Consider the following 15,600-nt stretch of genomic DNA (forward strand, 5'->3'; position numbering starts at 1 on the left):
ACAGACCTGCCCACTATCTGATCTGTATCTCACTTAATAAAACTGACTTCTTCATATCAACCTTACTAACAATCAGAAAGGCATAATACCTGATCCAATGAATCATAATGCTATGAATAATAAAACTTATATGTATTTTATAGGCATTATTACAAACTGAAAATACAATGAAATATGCTGATACCACAACACAACTGCTGTCTTTCCCTCCAAATATTTCTATTACTATTGGGAGGAAAGACACTGAGGAAAAATTCTACAGAATTTACATTTCCAAGTATTCTGATCTAATTTCAGAATCTCTGTTAATGATGTAATGTTCACCCCTGTTAATTACACAACCTCAGATAAGTTATTTTAACAGTTCAGAGGCTACATCTTCATGTGCAAAACTGAAGCTGTATCTATAGGCAAGCTGTTAGACATGGTGAATAGAGACAGCTAACTACTACCTGGACTAAGCGGACACTGATGTTATCATTAGCAAACTGTCAGCTTAGCCTATAACAGTACATCAATGCTACAGAAGACTCATTGTACGTAAAAAAGGGTAGAACAATTTAGTCCTGGGGTTTGACTCATTGATGTCAGCTCCTTGTCTGACAGCACCAAGAAACAGGTTATTGGGAGAGAAGTGATGTTACTACCACTTAAAAAGCAGGCTTAGTCATCTAGGAAACTAGAATACAGAGGTAAGATATAATATATTAGTAAACATTCAATTTTATTATACCTAGTATTATGCAGATATTTTTGTTTTAAAGTTAAACTTTTTGGCTTTTGATACCTCTTCTAACATACCAAACTTTACTCACCAAAATATTCTGAAAATTTCTCAGCATTCAAAGTTGCACTCATCAATATTACTTTGAGATCAGATCGAAAATGGAGAAGATCTTTAATAACAGTCATTAAAACATCCGACTGTAGATTCCTTTCATGAATTTCATCAAGTACAATATGACTAACACTGGACAAACGTCTAGAAGACAAGTGTGAAATTTACATTTTAGTATAAAATTGAAAACCACCATTATTAACAACACAGTCCTGTTTAATAGTTACATCTTTGGCTGGACAGTGGTGGTACATTTTTAATCCCAGCACTCAGGAGGCAGAGGTAGGCAGAACTCTGAGTTCAATGTCAGCCTGATGGTCTACAGAGGGAAACATGTCCCCGGGGGGAAAAAAAAAAACAAACAGAAAACAAAACCAACCAATCAAACAAACAAAAATTGCGTGTTTGGATACCTATGTAGCGCTTGTTTCTATAACTGTGGGGGATGAGGAGGAAGAGTGTCATGTAGACAGGGCTGGACTGGGTTCCTGATCCCGCCTACCTTCACCTCTCAAGTGCTGGGGTTACAAACATAAGCTACCCTACGCAGTTCATTGCTAGAATTTTATCTCTTCACTGAAACATACTCACGAGTCGGACTGGAGCCACTGAAGAATGATTCCTGTTGTGCAGTATAAGATAGAACCTTGTTTCCTTGGCAACCGACTGTGAATAGAAGACACAATTTATTGATTCTTGGTGTGGTTTTCTTAAAAAGTAGAGTTCCACAGAAGTTTGATAAGAAATCTTTGTAAGTAATTTTTATTTATGAAACCATTTACCACAATAATAGAAGATACTAGCCTTAAGACTACTTTGATGCTAAGATTATTTCTTTTGACATGCATAACCTTTATCATTCAAAGACTGAATGAATTGATGGGCCTAAACTTCTGGTTTGGTAAGCAGAACTCTAATTCTGCTCATTGAAATGGAGCAAGCAACTTGAACTCCAGGAAAGGAGCAAGGATCAAATAAGTTTATTAAAGATTGATAATCAACCCTGTCTTGAACCCCCCCCCCCAAAAAAAAACAAAAAACAAACAAAAAAAGGTTGATAATGGCTAATGATGCAAATATTAATAAATTCTATCAAAGGGTAGATTAAGTAGTATCAAAATGTACAAGACAGCAGTTCATTTGACAGAAATAATGATCCACTAAATGGATCTACTAATGCTACTAAAATATTATTTCTAATCTTCCTTACTGTTAAAAGCTCATTTTAAAAAACGATACCTTTTGGATTCAAAGATGAACTTATGATAACATGCCAACTAATATTAAAACTGCTTTAAACACTAATTCTAGGGGAACTCATTTTGTAGCAAAACCATGCAGGGAACTATTCTTTACTTCTCAATAAACCCCGCTGGCTTGTCTTTCAAAAACTTATCCAAGGGTATGCTGAGATGCCTGACTGGCGTCAAGCCTATGAACCTAGTTTAATCCCCAAGAATCATGTGGTAAAGAGAACTGACTCCTGCAGTTTGTCCCCTTACTCATCCCCCCACCTCCCTCCTTCTGTAGTATATACACACATGTGCACACACAAATAAATATAATTTAATACATGTAAAGTATATATTAATGTTAATAATAAGAACCAACATAAAAGAGGAGGACGAAAAATCTCCTGATTCAAAGCTACACTAACATCTATCTACGTATATACAATGAATGACCTGAAATGAACAGTGTTTACCTTTGAAGACGAATCTGGTATCCAGTACTATTACCATTGCCACAAGACTCTGCCCTTTCTGTGGCCACTCTCTCAGCGACCTTTAAATAAAACACAGTTGTATTAAAAAGCAAATTCCTTTAGATAAATGTACTTAACTGTCATGAAAATTGGGGGTTGTTAAAAAAGTAGTTGCCCTTCAGATGAGTTTAGAAACTAGAAATACTAAAGTCTGAGGTACCTGAAGCTGAGCGGTGCTCTGAGCATGACACACTACCAGCTTCTTTTGCTTACTTCTCATTCATCTTCATAAAGACCCTCAAGTCCAAGCTCTCGTGGTATCACTATTTTCAAACATCTTTCATGAGATTCTCTCATTAACTATTTTCTTTTTGACTCTCTATAGTTGGGAGACGATAGTCCAAACAAAAACTATAACTTGAAAATAAGTACATATTGATAATTTCTAATTTACTCTATTTATTGTTCTTTTTTATTTGTAGTAGAGACTGATATTTAACTCCTAGTCTTTGGTCAGTTGTTTTCAAAAGTAATGGCTATCAAATACAAAATGGGAAATGAAATTTAATAATAATCATTGCTAACTTGTATCACTTCTGCAAATCTGGACTGACATTATCTATGCTAAATCACTCAGCCTAAGCTTCCTCAGAAGAGCTTCATTAAAACTCACTTTGGGCTGATCAGATACTGGCTGCTCTTCCAGAGGTCCTGAGTTCAATTACCTGCAACCACATCGTGGCCCACAATCATCTATAATGAGATCTGATGCTCTCTTCTAGCATGGAGGCATACATGCAGAAAAGAATGCTTAAAACAAAACAAAACAAAACAAAACCAAACTCTCACTGCCTATAGAAATACAGCTTCAAATGGAAAATACAGCTTCCTATTGTCACTAGTATTCATGTCCCCATGTACTCAGACACTGAAGGAAGGCACAGACCATGAAAAGAACAAGGAGTAAGCCTAGTGGCAGAAGTTAAAGCATTTCATGGAGAAGAAGTTGTTTGCGAATCAATTCTTTAAACATTTGTTGGCTTTCATTTTTTAGATTTGTACTGGAATTACTTTAACTTGAGTTTGCAAGTATTCAAGAGAAATCTCTACTTTTTTTGTATTTATTATCAAATATTTGCCAATTAAGCACTTGCTCTCATAGGGACAAATCTTAAGCCGAATAAAGAACCACTGCAAACCTTAAAAACCAGTTCAGCTCAATGAAAGTTACCCAAAGGAGAAAGAACTTTCACAAGCTAGAGCCTACTTACTGAAATGGCACTAATTCTTCTCGGCTGAGTACACACTATTCTGCAGGCAGACCCTTTTCCTCTTTCGATGTAGTTATCCAAGATGAACTGCGTAACCTGAGTGGTTTTGCCACAACCAGTTTCACCACTTATTACTGTCACCTGATGGTTATTGATTAGATTTACCAGCTCCTAGTTCAAAAGAGAACACGAGTGAAGAACAGCACATATTGAAAAAGTATTTAAGATTCCATTCAGAAAAGTAAATCAGGTATCTAGGTAACTCTTGGAGGAAATAACTATTTTAACATTTTCGATACACACTAATATTCTTCATACTAACAATTTACTACTTAAATAAAACCATCACGTTACTTCAAGAATGTTATATATTATAATATAAAACTTATATTTAAATTATAACTATCTAGTCTAGCAACATATATCATGAGAACAAGTTTCCAGTTTAAACAACACAGCTGGTAAATGTTTGTTCCTCAAAACCCATGGCTTCTGCATTTGCAGAACTAAAGCTTTTGAAGAAGCAATTATAACTACACTGAACGTGTCAAAATTTCCTTAGCAATACAGTGCATAATTATATAGCATTTACACGTATTATTAGAGACATTAAGTCATCAAGAGATGATTTAAATTATATAGAAGAACACATGTAGCTTATAGGAAAATAAGATACCATTTCATATAAAGTACTCGAACATCTGAGTGGATACAGGTTTGTTCTGCAGTCCTATATTTCAAAGGGGCCAGAACAAATCCCCACAGATACGAAGGGACTATGCTCAGAAGTGGACCATAACTCATTCATTCAACAGGTTCTGGATGCCAGTGCAATGGCAGGCACAGACTCTGACCTCAAGAGTTTATGTTGGACTAGAAGGGGAGCAGACAGAGATGGCAAGTAGTTATAAATGCTATGAAAATCAAAGAAGAAAAAATAAATAAATAAATTGGACTGGAAGGGCAGAGCCAGAGAAAAAACTATGCTCTTCTTTGCAGGCCTGTGTGATGAAATTCAACCAGTCCATTATAACACTATTCTTGGCAGTACCTCAATTGTAACTCAAGAGCTTGGTTTTGCATTAAGAGCAACATAATCTTCCAGAGATACATATGGAAATTCTACTTTTTAAACTCCAAAGATTTTGGACAAAAAATTAGAAAACTACTTCATAATCTTTTTTTTTTTTTTTGGTTCTTTTTTACCTTTCAAGAGCACCAAAGCATGCAGTTAACTTCTCTATGGAAGAAGGCTCACCAAGTTGTATTTCTTGTCAATGAAGAAGGTTTTTTTTTTCTTTTTTTAAAAATGTAGTTAACTTTTGTGCAAATCAAATTAAACAGTAGAAAGAATTTTTTACCTTCTGCATTCCATATGAAGGCAGCTTTTTTCTGAAACGCTGAAATTAAAATAAAAAATCATTCTCAGAATAAACGTATCTTATCTAAATATAATAGAGCAAGAGTATTTTCCTCTTTTATAGTGCATTTGTGAAATACCATGACTTAAGCAGAAGTACATTCTTCAAGGTTAGAAGGAAAAAGCTGCCTACCTACTTCTATTCTGTGTGGTCACCACAGACTACTTCTATGTCATTCTTTTCCCTACTCACTCATGTACCATTTCCTAATGCAACAGGCACCAGAACAGAGCCAATGATGATTTCTGGGCAAGTGCCTTTAGCTTAAAGAGGAAATTTAGTACTTCATTTCAGGACTGTAAGTTTCTGTTAATTTCTGGGCACCAAAGCCTGTATAACTTCATCAGGTTTGCCACAGATCTCACTGAAAATCATTTTTATATACAAACAATAATTTTTGACACAGATAGCTTTTTGTCAGACATACAGCTTGGCAGATAACAAACAGAATAATAAAAAGAGCAAATTATTTGATTGATGTTAACAACTTCTTGTGAATTTTAGAAATAATTCTGGAACTCTATACCCATATACTAAGAAGTACTAGAATTTATACTAATTAGATAAAATCAGCAGCAGCATAGAACACGAGATAGTTTGAACAACTTTCTTATTAAAAAACAAAAATAACTCTTAACTTAAAAACTAATATTCAGAATAAAAATTAAGAACAATTCTAGCTAATCCAGGACATTATTACCACACTTATGGTATGGTTTTTGCTTTTTTCCCAGTAACACAAACAAGACAGTCACTGTGATGAATTAAAGTGAGCCTTCATACAAATTTCTTTTATGACTTTTAAATTATTTCATAATATCAAAAAATGTTAATATACATATCATCAAATACAGCCATCTTAATGTATAAGCTATTATTTTTATTGTTGCTTTTCAAGTTATAATACATATTCCCTTTTTGTAAATGAGGTTCAGGTTCAGTTAGAGACCCTGTCTCAGAAATTAAGGTAGAAGATACCCAACATCCAACATCAACATCTGTTCTCTATAAGTACACACCCATCTCCCCCCCGTCTCAACACATACACACACTCACACAAATATATGCATGCCCAGGAGAAAGGGGAGAGGGAGAAATATTGTGTATTACCAAGGAGGATTAAACTGCATTTTAGGGGTAAAGGTTGAAAGATGGCTCAGCCATTAAGAAACAGTCCTGGTCCTCCAGAGGACCTGACCTGAATTCAGTTTTAAGCACCGAGGTTGTTGACTGCCTACCACCTGTCACTCTGGCTCAAGAGAAGACAATGCCCTCTTTTAGCCTCCATGGGCGCCTGCACTCACAAGCACAGTAACCACCCCCACCTCTGCCCCACGGCTGCTGCCATAACACCTCCCTCTTCTCTCTGAAATAGCAAACAGACACTTACATGTGAAACAAGAACAGGTATGGTATGCTAGCATTAGGAAAGTCAATAGGCAGACACTAGGGCTTCTGGCCAGCCAACCTAGCTTACTTGCTGAGCTCCAGAAGAGCGGGAGACCAGTTCTCAAAAAGCCCAAGGAGGGGCCAGACATGGTGATACTTCTTTAATCTTAACACTGGAGAGGAAGAAACAAGCAGACTTCTGGGAGTTCAAGGCTAGGCAGAGGTACAGAGACTCTGTCTCAAAAACAAAACATCCCAGGTGGGTGATTTCTAAGGACTGATACTTCTGGCCTCCACACGCACACACCCACACTCACGCCAACAAAAAATTGAATTGTAAATATGCCTAAATTTTAATAGAAATGAAGCATTTATCAGTGACTGGGAAAAAGGAAGATTTTTTTTTTTTAATGCTAGAGCATCTATCTACCCATCTGAATTTTGTGCAAAGAGACAGTAACCAACTCTTCATAACATAAAAGTTCTCCCAGTCTAAAGATTCTAAATTAACTGACCTCATTACGTCTCACTCACCAGCGTCCAAATCGTATTGCTTCTTGTGGTCATTAAAGAGCTATATAATTTGGACCCTGGTCAATTTTAGCTAATCTACAAGAGAAAATTCAACCTTGATCAAACTGACCAATAGGTTAAACCTTTCTCAAAGATTCAGTAGTGTGCCTGCTCAAAAGTAGCACTATATATTTACAAGATACGAACTCCAGAAAACCAGATATTCCCCTAAATATGTATTTCTGCACATTTGAAGACTCTATCACATCTAATATCTAAAACACACAGAAATTATACAATTTTACATTTTAACTGGAGGGGGACTTTAAACAGCTTATCTGTCAAGACAGGTAGTTCTTGGGTAATTCATAAAACTTTAGTCCTTGATGCAGCAGCATACTGAAATGTTGGTAAACACAAAATGAATCACCTAGCTTTTGAAATTTTTAATTTTATCATCTGTTAAGAGAAAGGAAGCCTGAACTGGAAGAAACGTCATAATTCTGACAATTTACCTGTCTGAACTCATGAATTCTCACGAAACTCGACTAGAAAACTGTTCCCAATGACATTAGCAAGCATCTGCCTGTCAGTAAGATACACTATATAGGCTGTATGGACTTTCCAGTCTACATTTCTCTACAACAAAGAAAGTCTTCCCACGGAGAAATCTTGATTTTAGAATCTCATTCATCTAGATTGAACAGTTCTTCAACCACAAACCCACTTCTTTTCAGGGACGGACAAGAATGAGTGATTTTCTACAATTTGCTTCACATTACCTGCATCTCTATATATCGAGGGTCAGTTTTTTTCCTTTGTAAATCTTCCAGTAAATGTTGATCTAAGCTTAGGTTTGGCTCATTTTCTTGCAATAAATACTCAGAATCTCGGTCAATATATGATTTGTCTGTGATCCTAAATGTCTTTTTTTCTTGGTTTAGCAATTTCTTTTCCTGGTTGTCAAGTTTCTTCTCTGAGTTTATTTTTTTCTCTGAAGAAACTTCAGTACCATACCTATAATCACAAAATAGAGAGAGAGAAAAAAGTAGATGAAGAGCTGCTCAGGACTTGGAACAAAACATCATTCTTTAAATACTTCAAAATCTCCAACACCGAGAGCACTACAGTGCACTCACGAAATATGCTTAGATTCCTATACTGCATTCAAACTTTTCTGTCCTTTTAAATGCATATTATCAGGTAATTTATTCCCTGAGGACTTTAAGAAATTAAAATCCACACAATAGTCACTCATTTCTTGCAGCCATTTCAGCTGTTTTGCTTTTCCTGATTTTCAAGCATTTGGTTTATTTTAGCTGTGTTGCTGTCTGCTGCCCTTTGGTGAGATGTAAATGGTAAGCTGCATTACACAGCCCCCAAACACTTTAATATATATAAGGTTTTCCAACCTTCTGAAACTGCAGCAATTTAACTTTATGGAGACTTGCCCCATGGAAGAATGTTGGAAAGAGAAGATGACAGGTAAAGAGTACAAATATCAATATCTTACACAGAATACCCACTCCTGACATTTAGGGAACATGCTATTGAAAGTTGTCTTTCTTAGTGCTGGGCGAGATGGTACACACCCTTAATCCCAGAACTCGGGAGAAAGAGACAAGCAATCTCTGGATTCAAGACCACCCTGGTCTACAACAGAGTTATTTCTAAGACAACCAAGACTGCACAGAGAAATCCTTTCTCAAAAAAATAAAATTATTATTATTTTCTTCAAATCTATTTGCTCAACACTAAAAAGGATTTCAGAAGACTAAATTCAATTAATGAAGAGAATGAGGAGAGTAATTTTTGGGTGTTTTTTGGTTTTGTTACTGTTGTTTTGTGTTTTTTGTTTAGGCAATGTCACAACACCTGTGTTTTACTCTTTGCTACTCTTTATGAGAATATTTTTATTTTACCCATGATCCTCAGGAGCAAACCAGGATATCTGCGCTTCTGAATCTTTGTCAGTCTTAGCTTGGACTGAATTCAGCAGCTGCACAATTTGCTCTTCTCGACGTTCATCCATGTGCACTACAGCTCTCTATTTTGTAAAAAAGAAAAAGGATCTGTTAATACATACAAACATGCATAAAATGACTTTATATTTAAGATGAAAATATACTAATTCTAATTTGCTAGAGACAAAGTATTGTATGTTCAACATATGTACAAGTAAGTTATACTTAACCATGCTTGCCCTCTAGCCTAATCTCCCTTCCTAGGTGAAATTCATGGCAACATTTGTATGTCCTGCTAGGCCTTTTAGCCTGTCATGTGCTTACAAAATCTGCTCTACAGATGACTGGCAGTAGAGCTTTCTTGTCTCTTCCTATCACTTTGGTCTCTTTAGATTCCACCTCCAAATGCTTACAAATGTCCAATAATCAAAACTCAAGTCCTCTAAACAGATCTTGAAAAGTGTATAAATACCATTATGCTATGAACAGCATGCAGTCTTATTTAAACAATAGCAAAGCCAATAAATACAGACGTTTCTTTAAAATATTAACAAAAATAAACTGTGTGACAAAAAAGCTGAAAATTTTTTGATGGTAAATAGCTGACAGTTGTTATACTTCTGTATAGTAAATAAACTTTGATGGCTGATTTCATAAGGAACTGTTGGGTATTCAGAGATGGCTAATGCAGTAGCTGCTTCAGGTGATAAAAATGAAGAAAGTATCAGAACTAGAAAAGGCAGTCTTTAGAGGCTATAGAAATCCTAAACATGCAGCAATGAAATGAAATGCCAATGCAAATAAAAACAAATGTCAAACGTAATTCTTTGAAGACTTTCATTTTATATAGGAAGTTTAACAAAATATTCTTCCAAAATTATGAGCCTACAAACCTCAACTTCTTTATAATCCATACTTAATAATGTGCACATGAATTCACAGGCAATGGGGAATCAAGAGTGGTCAAAATATGAGCCTATTAGATTAAAGAACTCAAGAAGGAAAAAGTCCACATATTAATTGAAAGATAAAATAGTTTAAAAAGAGAATAAAGAAACCTTAGGAATTACGGATTATTTAAGTGGAACTTAGGTAGATGGTATATGGACTGTGCTTTTATGTCCCTGTGGTAGTCAAGGTTAAAAGAGGACCTTTTTAAGTCAATTAAAGCAATGATGAGATTTTCCTAATTGTACTAATCATTAACAGAAACCTGAATCTGGATCTCTACAGATTTTGTAGAGAAGCTATGCCCATCCTATAATGAATGGTAGAACCTCTCACAATATCTGGCGCTCAAGGCCCAAACAGAAAATCAGCAGTCATTAATGCCCAACCTCTCCACCAAACATACAAAGTGAAATCATCCCCGCCGTTTCGTTTCCCCAGGCCTAAAGCTATGTTCTAGTTTTCAGCATCACCAGCAAACCTACTGGCAAGTGCTCCATTTCCTCGTCTCCAGAATTCGACTGCCTGCCACTATCAATTTCCATGCCCTTCTCCCCACCTCTGGGTATTCCACCCTTGAATTTTCTCCCCGGTCTTCTCTTCCTCTAATTATGTGTTGCCCACTTTACAGCTGGAATGACCTACATGGCGAGTAACGCTGGCATCATGTGTAAGTCTGTTAGAGAAGTAGACTCTCTGGCTCTGTCCGGTCATTTACTTTAACTAGGTGCCAGGTGAATCCTATGCATATTCAAGTTGGAGAAACAAGATAGGTCTACTTCAGAACATGTGCACATGAATTCACAGGCAATGGGGAATCAAGAGTGGTCAAAATATGAGCCTATTAGATTAAAGAACTCAAGAAGGAAAAAGTCCACATATTAATTGAAAGATAAAATAGTTTAAAAAGAGAATAAAGAAACCTTAGGAATTACGGATTATTTAAGTGGAACTTAGGTAGATGGTATATGGACTGTGCTTTTATGTCCCTGTGGTAGTCAAGGTTAAAAGAGGACCTTTTTAAGTCAATTAAAGCAATGATGAGATTTTCCTAATTGTACTAATCATTAACAGAAACCTGAATCTGGATCTCTACAGATTTTGTAGAGAAGCTATGCCCATCCTATAATGAATGGTAGAACCTCTCACAATATCTGGCGCTCAAGGCCCAAACAGAAAATCAGCAGTCATTAATGCCCAACCTCTCCACCAAACATACAAAGTGAAATCATCCCCGCCGTTTCGTTTCCCCAGGCCTAAAGCTATGTTCTAGTTTTCAGCATCACCAGCAAACCTACTGGCAAGTGCTCCATTTCCTCGTCTCCAGAATTCGACTGCCTGCCACTATCAATTTCCATGCCCTTCTCCCCACCTCTGGGTATTCCACCCTTGAATTTTCTCCCCGGTCTTCTCTTCCTCTAATTATGTGTTGCCCACTTTACAGCTGGAATGACCTACATGGCGAGTAACGCTGGCATCATGTGTAAGTCTGTTAGAGAAGTAGACTCTCTGGCTCTGTCCGGTCATTTACTTTAACTAGGTGCCAGGTGAATCCTATGCATATTCAAGTTGGAGAAACAAGATAGGTCTACTTCAGAACTAGGCCATTCTTTTCATTATGTACCCTCATTTCAATAGTATCCACGGGCCCTTGCAATGCCAAATGCTAAATCTAGTGAAGATGTTTCTAGGTCATCGTCTCTCATAGACCCCTTAATGTCAAACGACCCTTTCACAGGAGTCTCGTAAGCCCACTGGAAAACACAGACATTTACATTACACTTATAAGAAGAGCAAAAAAAAAAAATTACAAAACAGCAACCAAATAAATTTAAGGCATGTGTGTATGGGGGTGGGGGGTGTCACCAAAACATGAGGAACTGTATTAAAAGGTCACAGAATTAGAAAGGCTGCGAAGCCTTGCTCATCCAGAAGCCCTCACTTGTAGCCCAGTAACGGCTAACTATCTCTATCTTTTAAGATCCTTTCATTTGACTAGAAAGCCCATATCCTCCTATTTAGTAACATAGCATTCTGTCTATGGCCCTTAGCACACATCATCTCTATAAATTAGGTACTATAATAGTAAGTTTGCCATACACATATATGGAAAGAACTATGAGGACCCACTGGAGTATTTTCATCTGCAAGCATGAGGCTTGTTTGAATGTAAAAGCGATGGAAATTCTAGGATAAAAATCTTATCAAGCCAAAAGTGCTGAAAAGAATTATACCAATTGAAAACCATGTTTAGAGATAATTCAAAGACTCGTTTTAGAGAGGAAAATGGTAAAAAAAAAAAAAAAAAAGTAATAAGGAGCAGAAATCATAAATGATTACATCAGCCTCAGAGCTTGAGCTGGGAAAAATCAACCCAAGGAGGGTTACAGGTTACAGCCAGATCACATGGTTCCCAGGCAACACCAATGAGAGGCAGAAGCTGCATGGCTTCAATAAACAAGTTGGGAAGTAAAGAATAAAATGATCTAAAGACCACTTAAGGAATCACGTTTTAAGAGACCACAATGGGACTGGGGTGGGCGGCTATAATTCAAATAACAAGTTAAGAGGTCTGACCCATACTTGCTGCAGAGATAAGCAAGAAAGCAGAGCAAACAGATTTCCCAAAATGAAAAGAGAAAAATCAATGCTCACTTCCACATGGCAGGTGAATAAACAACACTGGCATTTGCTAAAGTGGAAGTTTGGGGATGGGACTGGGATCAAGGGGTCAACTAATAAAAAAAGCCTAGCCCTGAGGTGTGCACATATGAAATCCCAGCACTGGGAATGAAAAGAGGACTAGGAGTACAAGGTCAGCCTGCACTATGTAGCATCAATATCCAGGGCACAAGTTACGTGTGTCCTGTGTATATCTGGAAAGATCCGCTTATTGAACTTATTTGTTTAGGTATTTCTTTCCCCCTATTAGAATGCAAAGGTCTTTAGCATTCAAAAAAGCATGTATGAAACAGTGTCCAAACACTTAAAGATTCTGCGCAATGATGGAGTTACTTAGACCAGGTCACTCAAAAACCATTATGTTTGCTGGGTTGGTGGTGCACACCTCTAATCTCGGAGGTAGGTGGATCTCTGTGTGTTCAGGGCCAACCTGATTTACAGAGCAGGTTCAGAACAGCCAAGGCTACACAAACCCTGTCTCAGGTAAAACAAAACAAAACAAAACAAAACAAAACAAAACAGACAACAAAAACACGATGCTTCCTATACTACAGGTCTTCAAGATACAAACCAAACTGACAATTTCCTGATGAAATTAGCCAAATACTTCTCTACAGCGTCTTCCTTTCAATAAGTCTTAAAAGAGGCGCTGCTAGTCAACAGAAAATTCAGAACAGAAAGGGAGAAAAAAAAAAAAAAAAAGACCAGCATATGACTCACTTTAATGCTAATACTATTACCTAAACTACTTTTTTCTCCAAGATCTACACACTTAAGACAGTGTTTTAATGCTTTTGTTGGCTGCTTCGGGGAAAAAACTTAAAGGTGACAGCAAGCATTCTAAATGATTGCATCCCCTAATAAGAGTCGGCTTGGCTAGAGTCTGAATTTAGCATTCACCCTCAGTTCAGTTCTCAAGTCCGTAAACAGAGCATGCATCGGCTGCAGCAGTGATGGCTTGGGATGGAGGCGCAACCCATCGGGTGACCCGTTACCCGGGGCTCGACAGAGGTTGCATCGAGCTCGAGCAAACGCCAGGGAGAGCAAACGCGTCCTGACGAGACCTCCATACCTCCTGCCTCTCAGCCTCCTTGTTCTTCTGCGTCTGCTTCTTGGCGTACCACAGGCCGATCTCGCGACCCTTAAGGTGTGCGGGATGCCGGCCCCGGCCGCCGCGGCCCCCTCCGCCGCCGCCCGAGCCCCGGCTCCCTCCGCCGCCGCCGCCGCTGGAGCCCTGGCCGGAGCCCCGTGGGCCCCCATCGCGGCTCCAGCTCTGATGATAGTCGTAGCTCATTGTCGGAGCCGACTAGCAGCTCTGCCAAAACTCAACCGCTGAAAATGGCGTCCGGGCCCGGAAGCGGGCGCACATTCCCCTCTGCTTTGCTTCCGGCGCCCAGCGCGAGAGGGCGGGACGTTGAGTGTCACAAGCAGACATTTCCGGTGACGTCACGGACGGCGCCAGCGGTGTGAGCCGCGGTTCGTGTTCTGGCCAGAAACTTAGCTCCTGGGTGGGCGTCCTTCGGATGGCGGGGAATTTAAACTAGCCTGAGAAAATGTGGAAATTTGAGTGAATTTTAATTACTTTGTTAAACCTAGAACTTATTTGCAAAGCCATGCAAATACATACCCAACAAAACCATCGACCATTGTGTACTCTGTCCTCAAAGACCAAAGAAGTTCTTATTTCTTAGAAAACGCCTGGCACCTCTTTCAGTCAAATATACGCACCCAAATACCTTCTTTAAAGACTCTCTAATACTAGGCTTGGAGAGACGGCTCAGCCGTTAAGAGCACTGACTGCTCCTCCTAGAAGTCATGAGTTCAATTCCTAGCAACCACATGGTTGCTCACAACCATCCATAATCAAATCCCATACCCTCTTTTGGTGTGTCTGAAAACAGCTATAGTAAACTCATATACATAAAATAAATAAATCTTAAAAAAAAAAAAAAACTTTAATCCTGGAACTTGGGTGTCAGCTCAATTGATAAGAGTGCTTGCCTGGCATGGTTTTAATCCCAAACAGTATAAACGGTGTTGTGGTGCAGGTATGCAATCTCAGCAAACAGCAGATGGAAGATGATAAATCAGAATTTGACCCTTAGCTGTATAATGAGTTTGAGGCTGTCATAGGTTACTTGTATCTAATCTGGCAGTTCCTCAGAAAATTAGAAATAGTTCTACCTGAAGACCCAACTATACCACTCTTGTGAATATATGAGAAGATGTCCTACCATACCACAAGGACATGTGCTCCACTATGTTCATAACAGCCTTATATGTAATTGCCAGAAGCTGGAAACAACCAAAGAATGGATACAGAAAATGTGGTTCATTTACTCAGTGGAATACTATTCAGCTATTAAAAATGAGGACATCATGAATTTTGCATGCAAATGAATGGAACAAGAAAATATCCTGATCATCGAAGTAATCCAGACCCAAATGGACATGCATGGTACGTACTCAATGATAAGTGGATATTAACTAAAAAAGTACAGAATACCTAGGATACAATCCACAGTACTTAAAGTTTAACAAGCAGAAAGGCTCAAATGAGGATGCTTCAATCCCACTTAGAAGGGGGAAGAAAATAATCATGGGGGCAGAGGGATGGAGGTAGCCGAATGGAAGGGGGAGGGGAAAATGAAACAGGATAAAGTATTGGGTGGGTGAGCAGGAGAGAAGCCCAGAGGGCCAGGAGAATGAATGGAAATAAGCAGCCAAGGGGATGGGAGGGGCGCGGGGGTCTCTAGAAAGTACTAAAGTACTAGAGACCGGGGAGGTGAGAGACTCTCAGGACTCAATGTGGGTGACCTTAGCCAAAATGCCCAAAAGTGAGGAGAGGGAACTTAAAGAGACTACTACC

The 15,600-nt window shown here is 38.2% G+C and overlaps 1 protein-coding gene across 5 annotated transcripts in view; it reads right to left on the minus strand.

Moving 5' to 3' along the window:
- The window catches only part of Dhx36 (DEAH (Asp-Glu-Ala-His) box polypeptide 36), a 39,020-nt gene extending 24,900 nt beyond the window's left edge, over positions 1-14,120 (minus strand). For 2 of the 5 annotated variants that reach the window (XM_030252839.1, NM_028136.2), the window contains exons 1-8: positions 13,804-14,074; positions 9,060-9,184; positions 7,920-8,154; positions 5,176-5,214; positions 3,815-3,985; positions 2,544-2,623; positions 1,430-1,504; positions 816-982 (exon numbers count right to left, since the gene is read on the minus strand). In XM_030252839.1, coding sequence (XP_030108699.1) covers positions 816-982; positions 1,430-1,504; positions 2,544-2,623; positions 3,815-3,985; positions 5,176-5,214; positions 7,920-8,154; positions 9,060-9,184; positions 13,804-14,025 — 1,114 coding nt within the window. In that variant the 5' untranslated portion in view covers positions 14,026-14,074. Of the gene's footprint in view, positions 1-815; positions 983-1,425; positions 1,505-2,543; positions 2,624-3,814; positions 3,986-5,175; positions 5,215-7,919; positions 8,155-9,059; positions 9,185-13,803 lie in introns of all 5 variants that reach the window. The other 3 variants (XM_011240238.2, XM_011240240.3, XM_030252840.1) reach the window with 3 other exon arrangements.
- Positions 14,121-15,600: the final 1,480 nt, after the last annotated feature.

Source organism: Mus musculus, chromosome 3 (assembly GCF_000001635.26).
Source record: "Mus musculus strain C57BL/6J chromosome 3, GRCm38.p6 C57BL/6J".
Taxonomy (NCBI): Eukaryota; Metazoa; Chordata; class Mammalia; order Rodentia; family Muridae; genus Mus; species Mus musculus.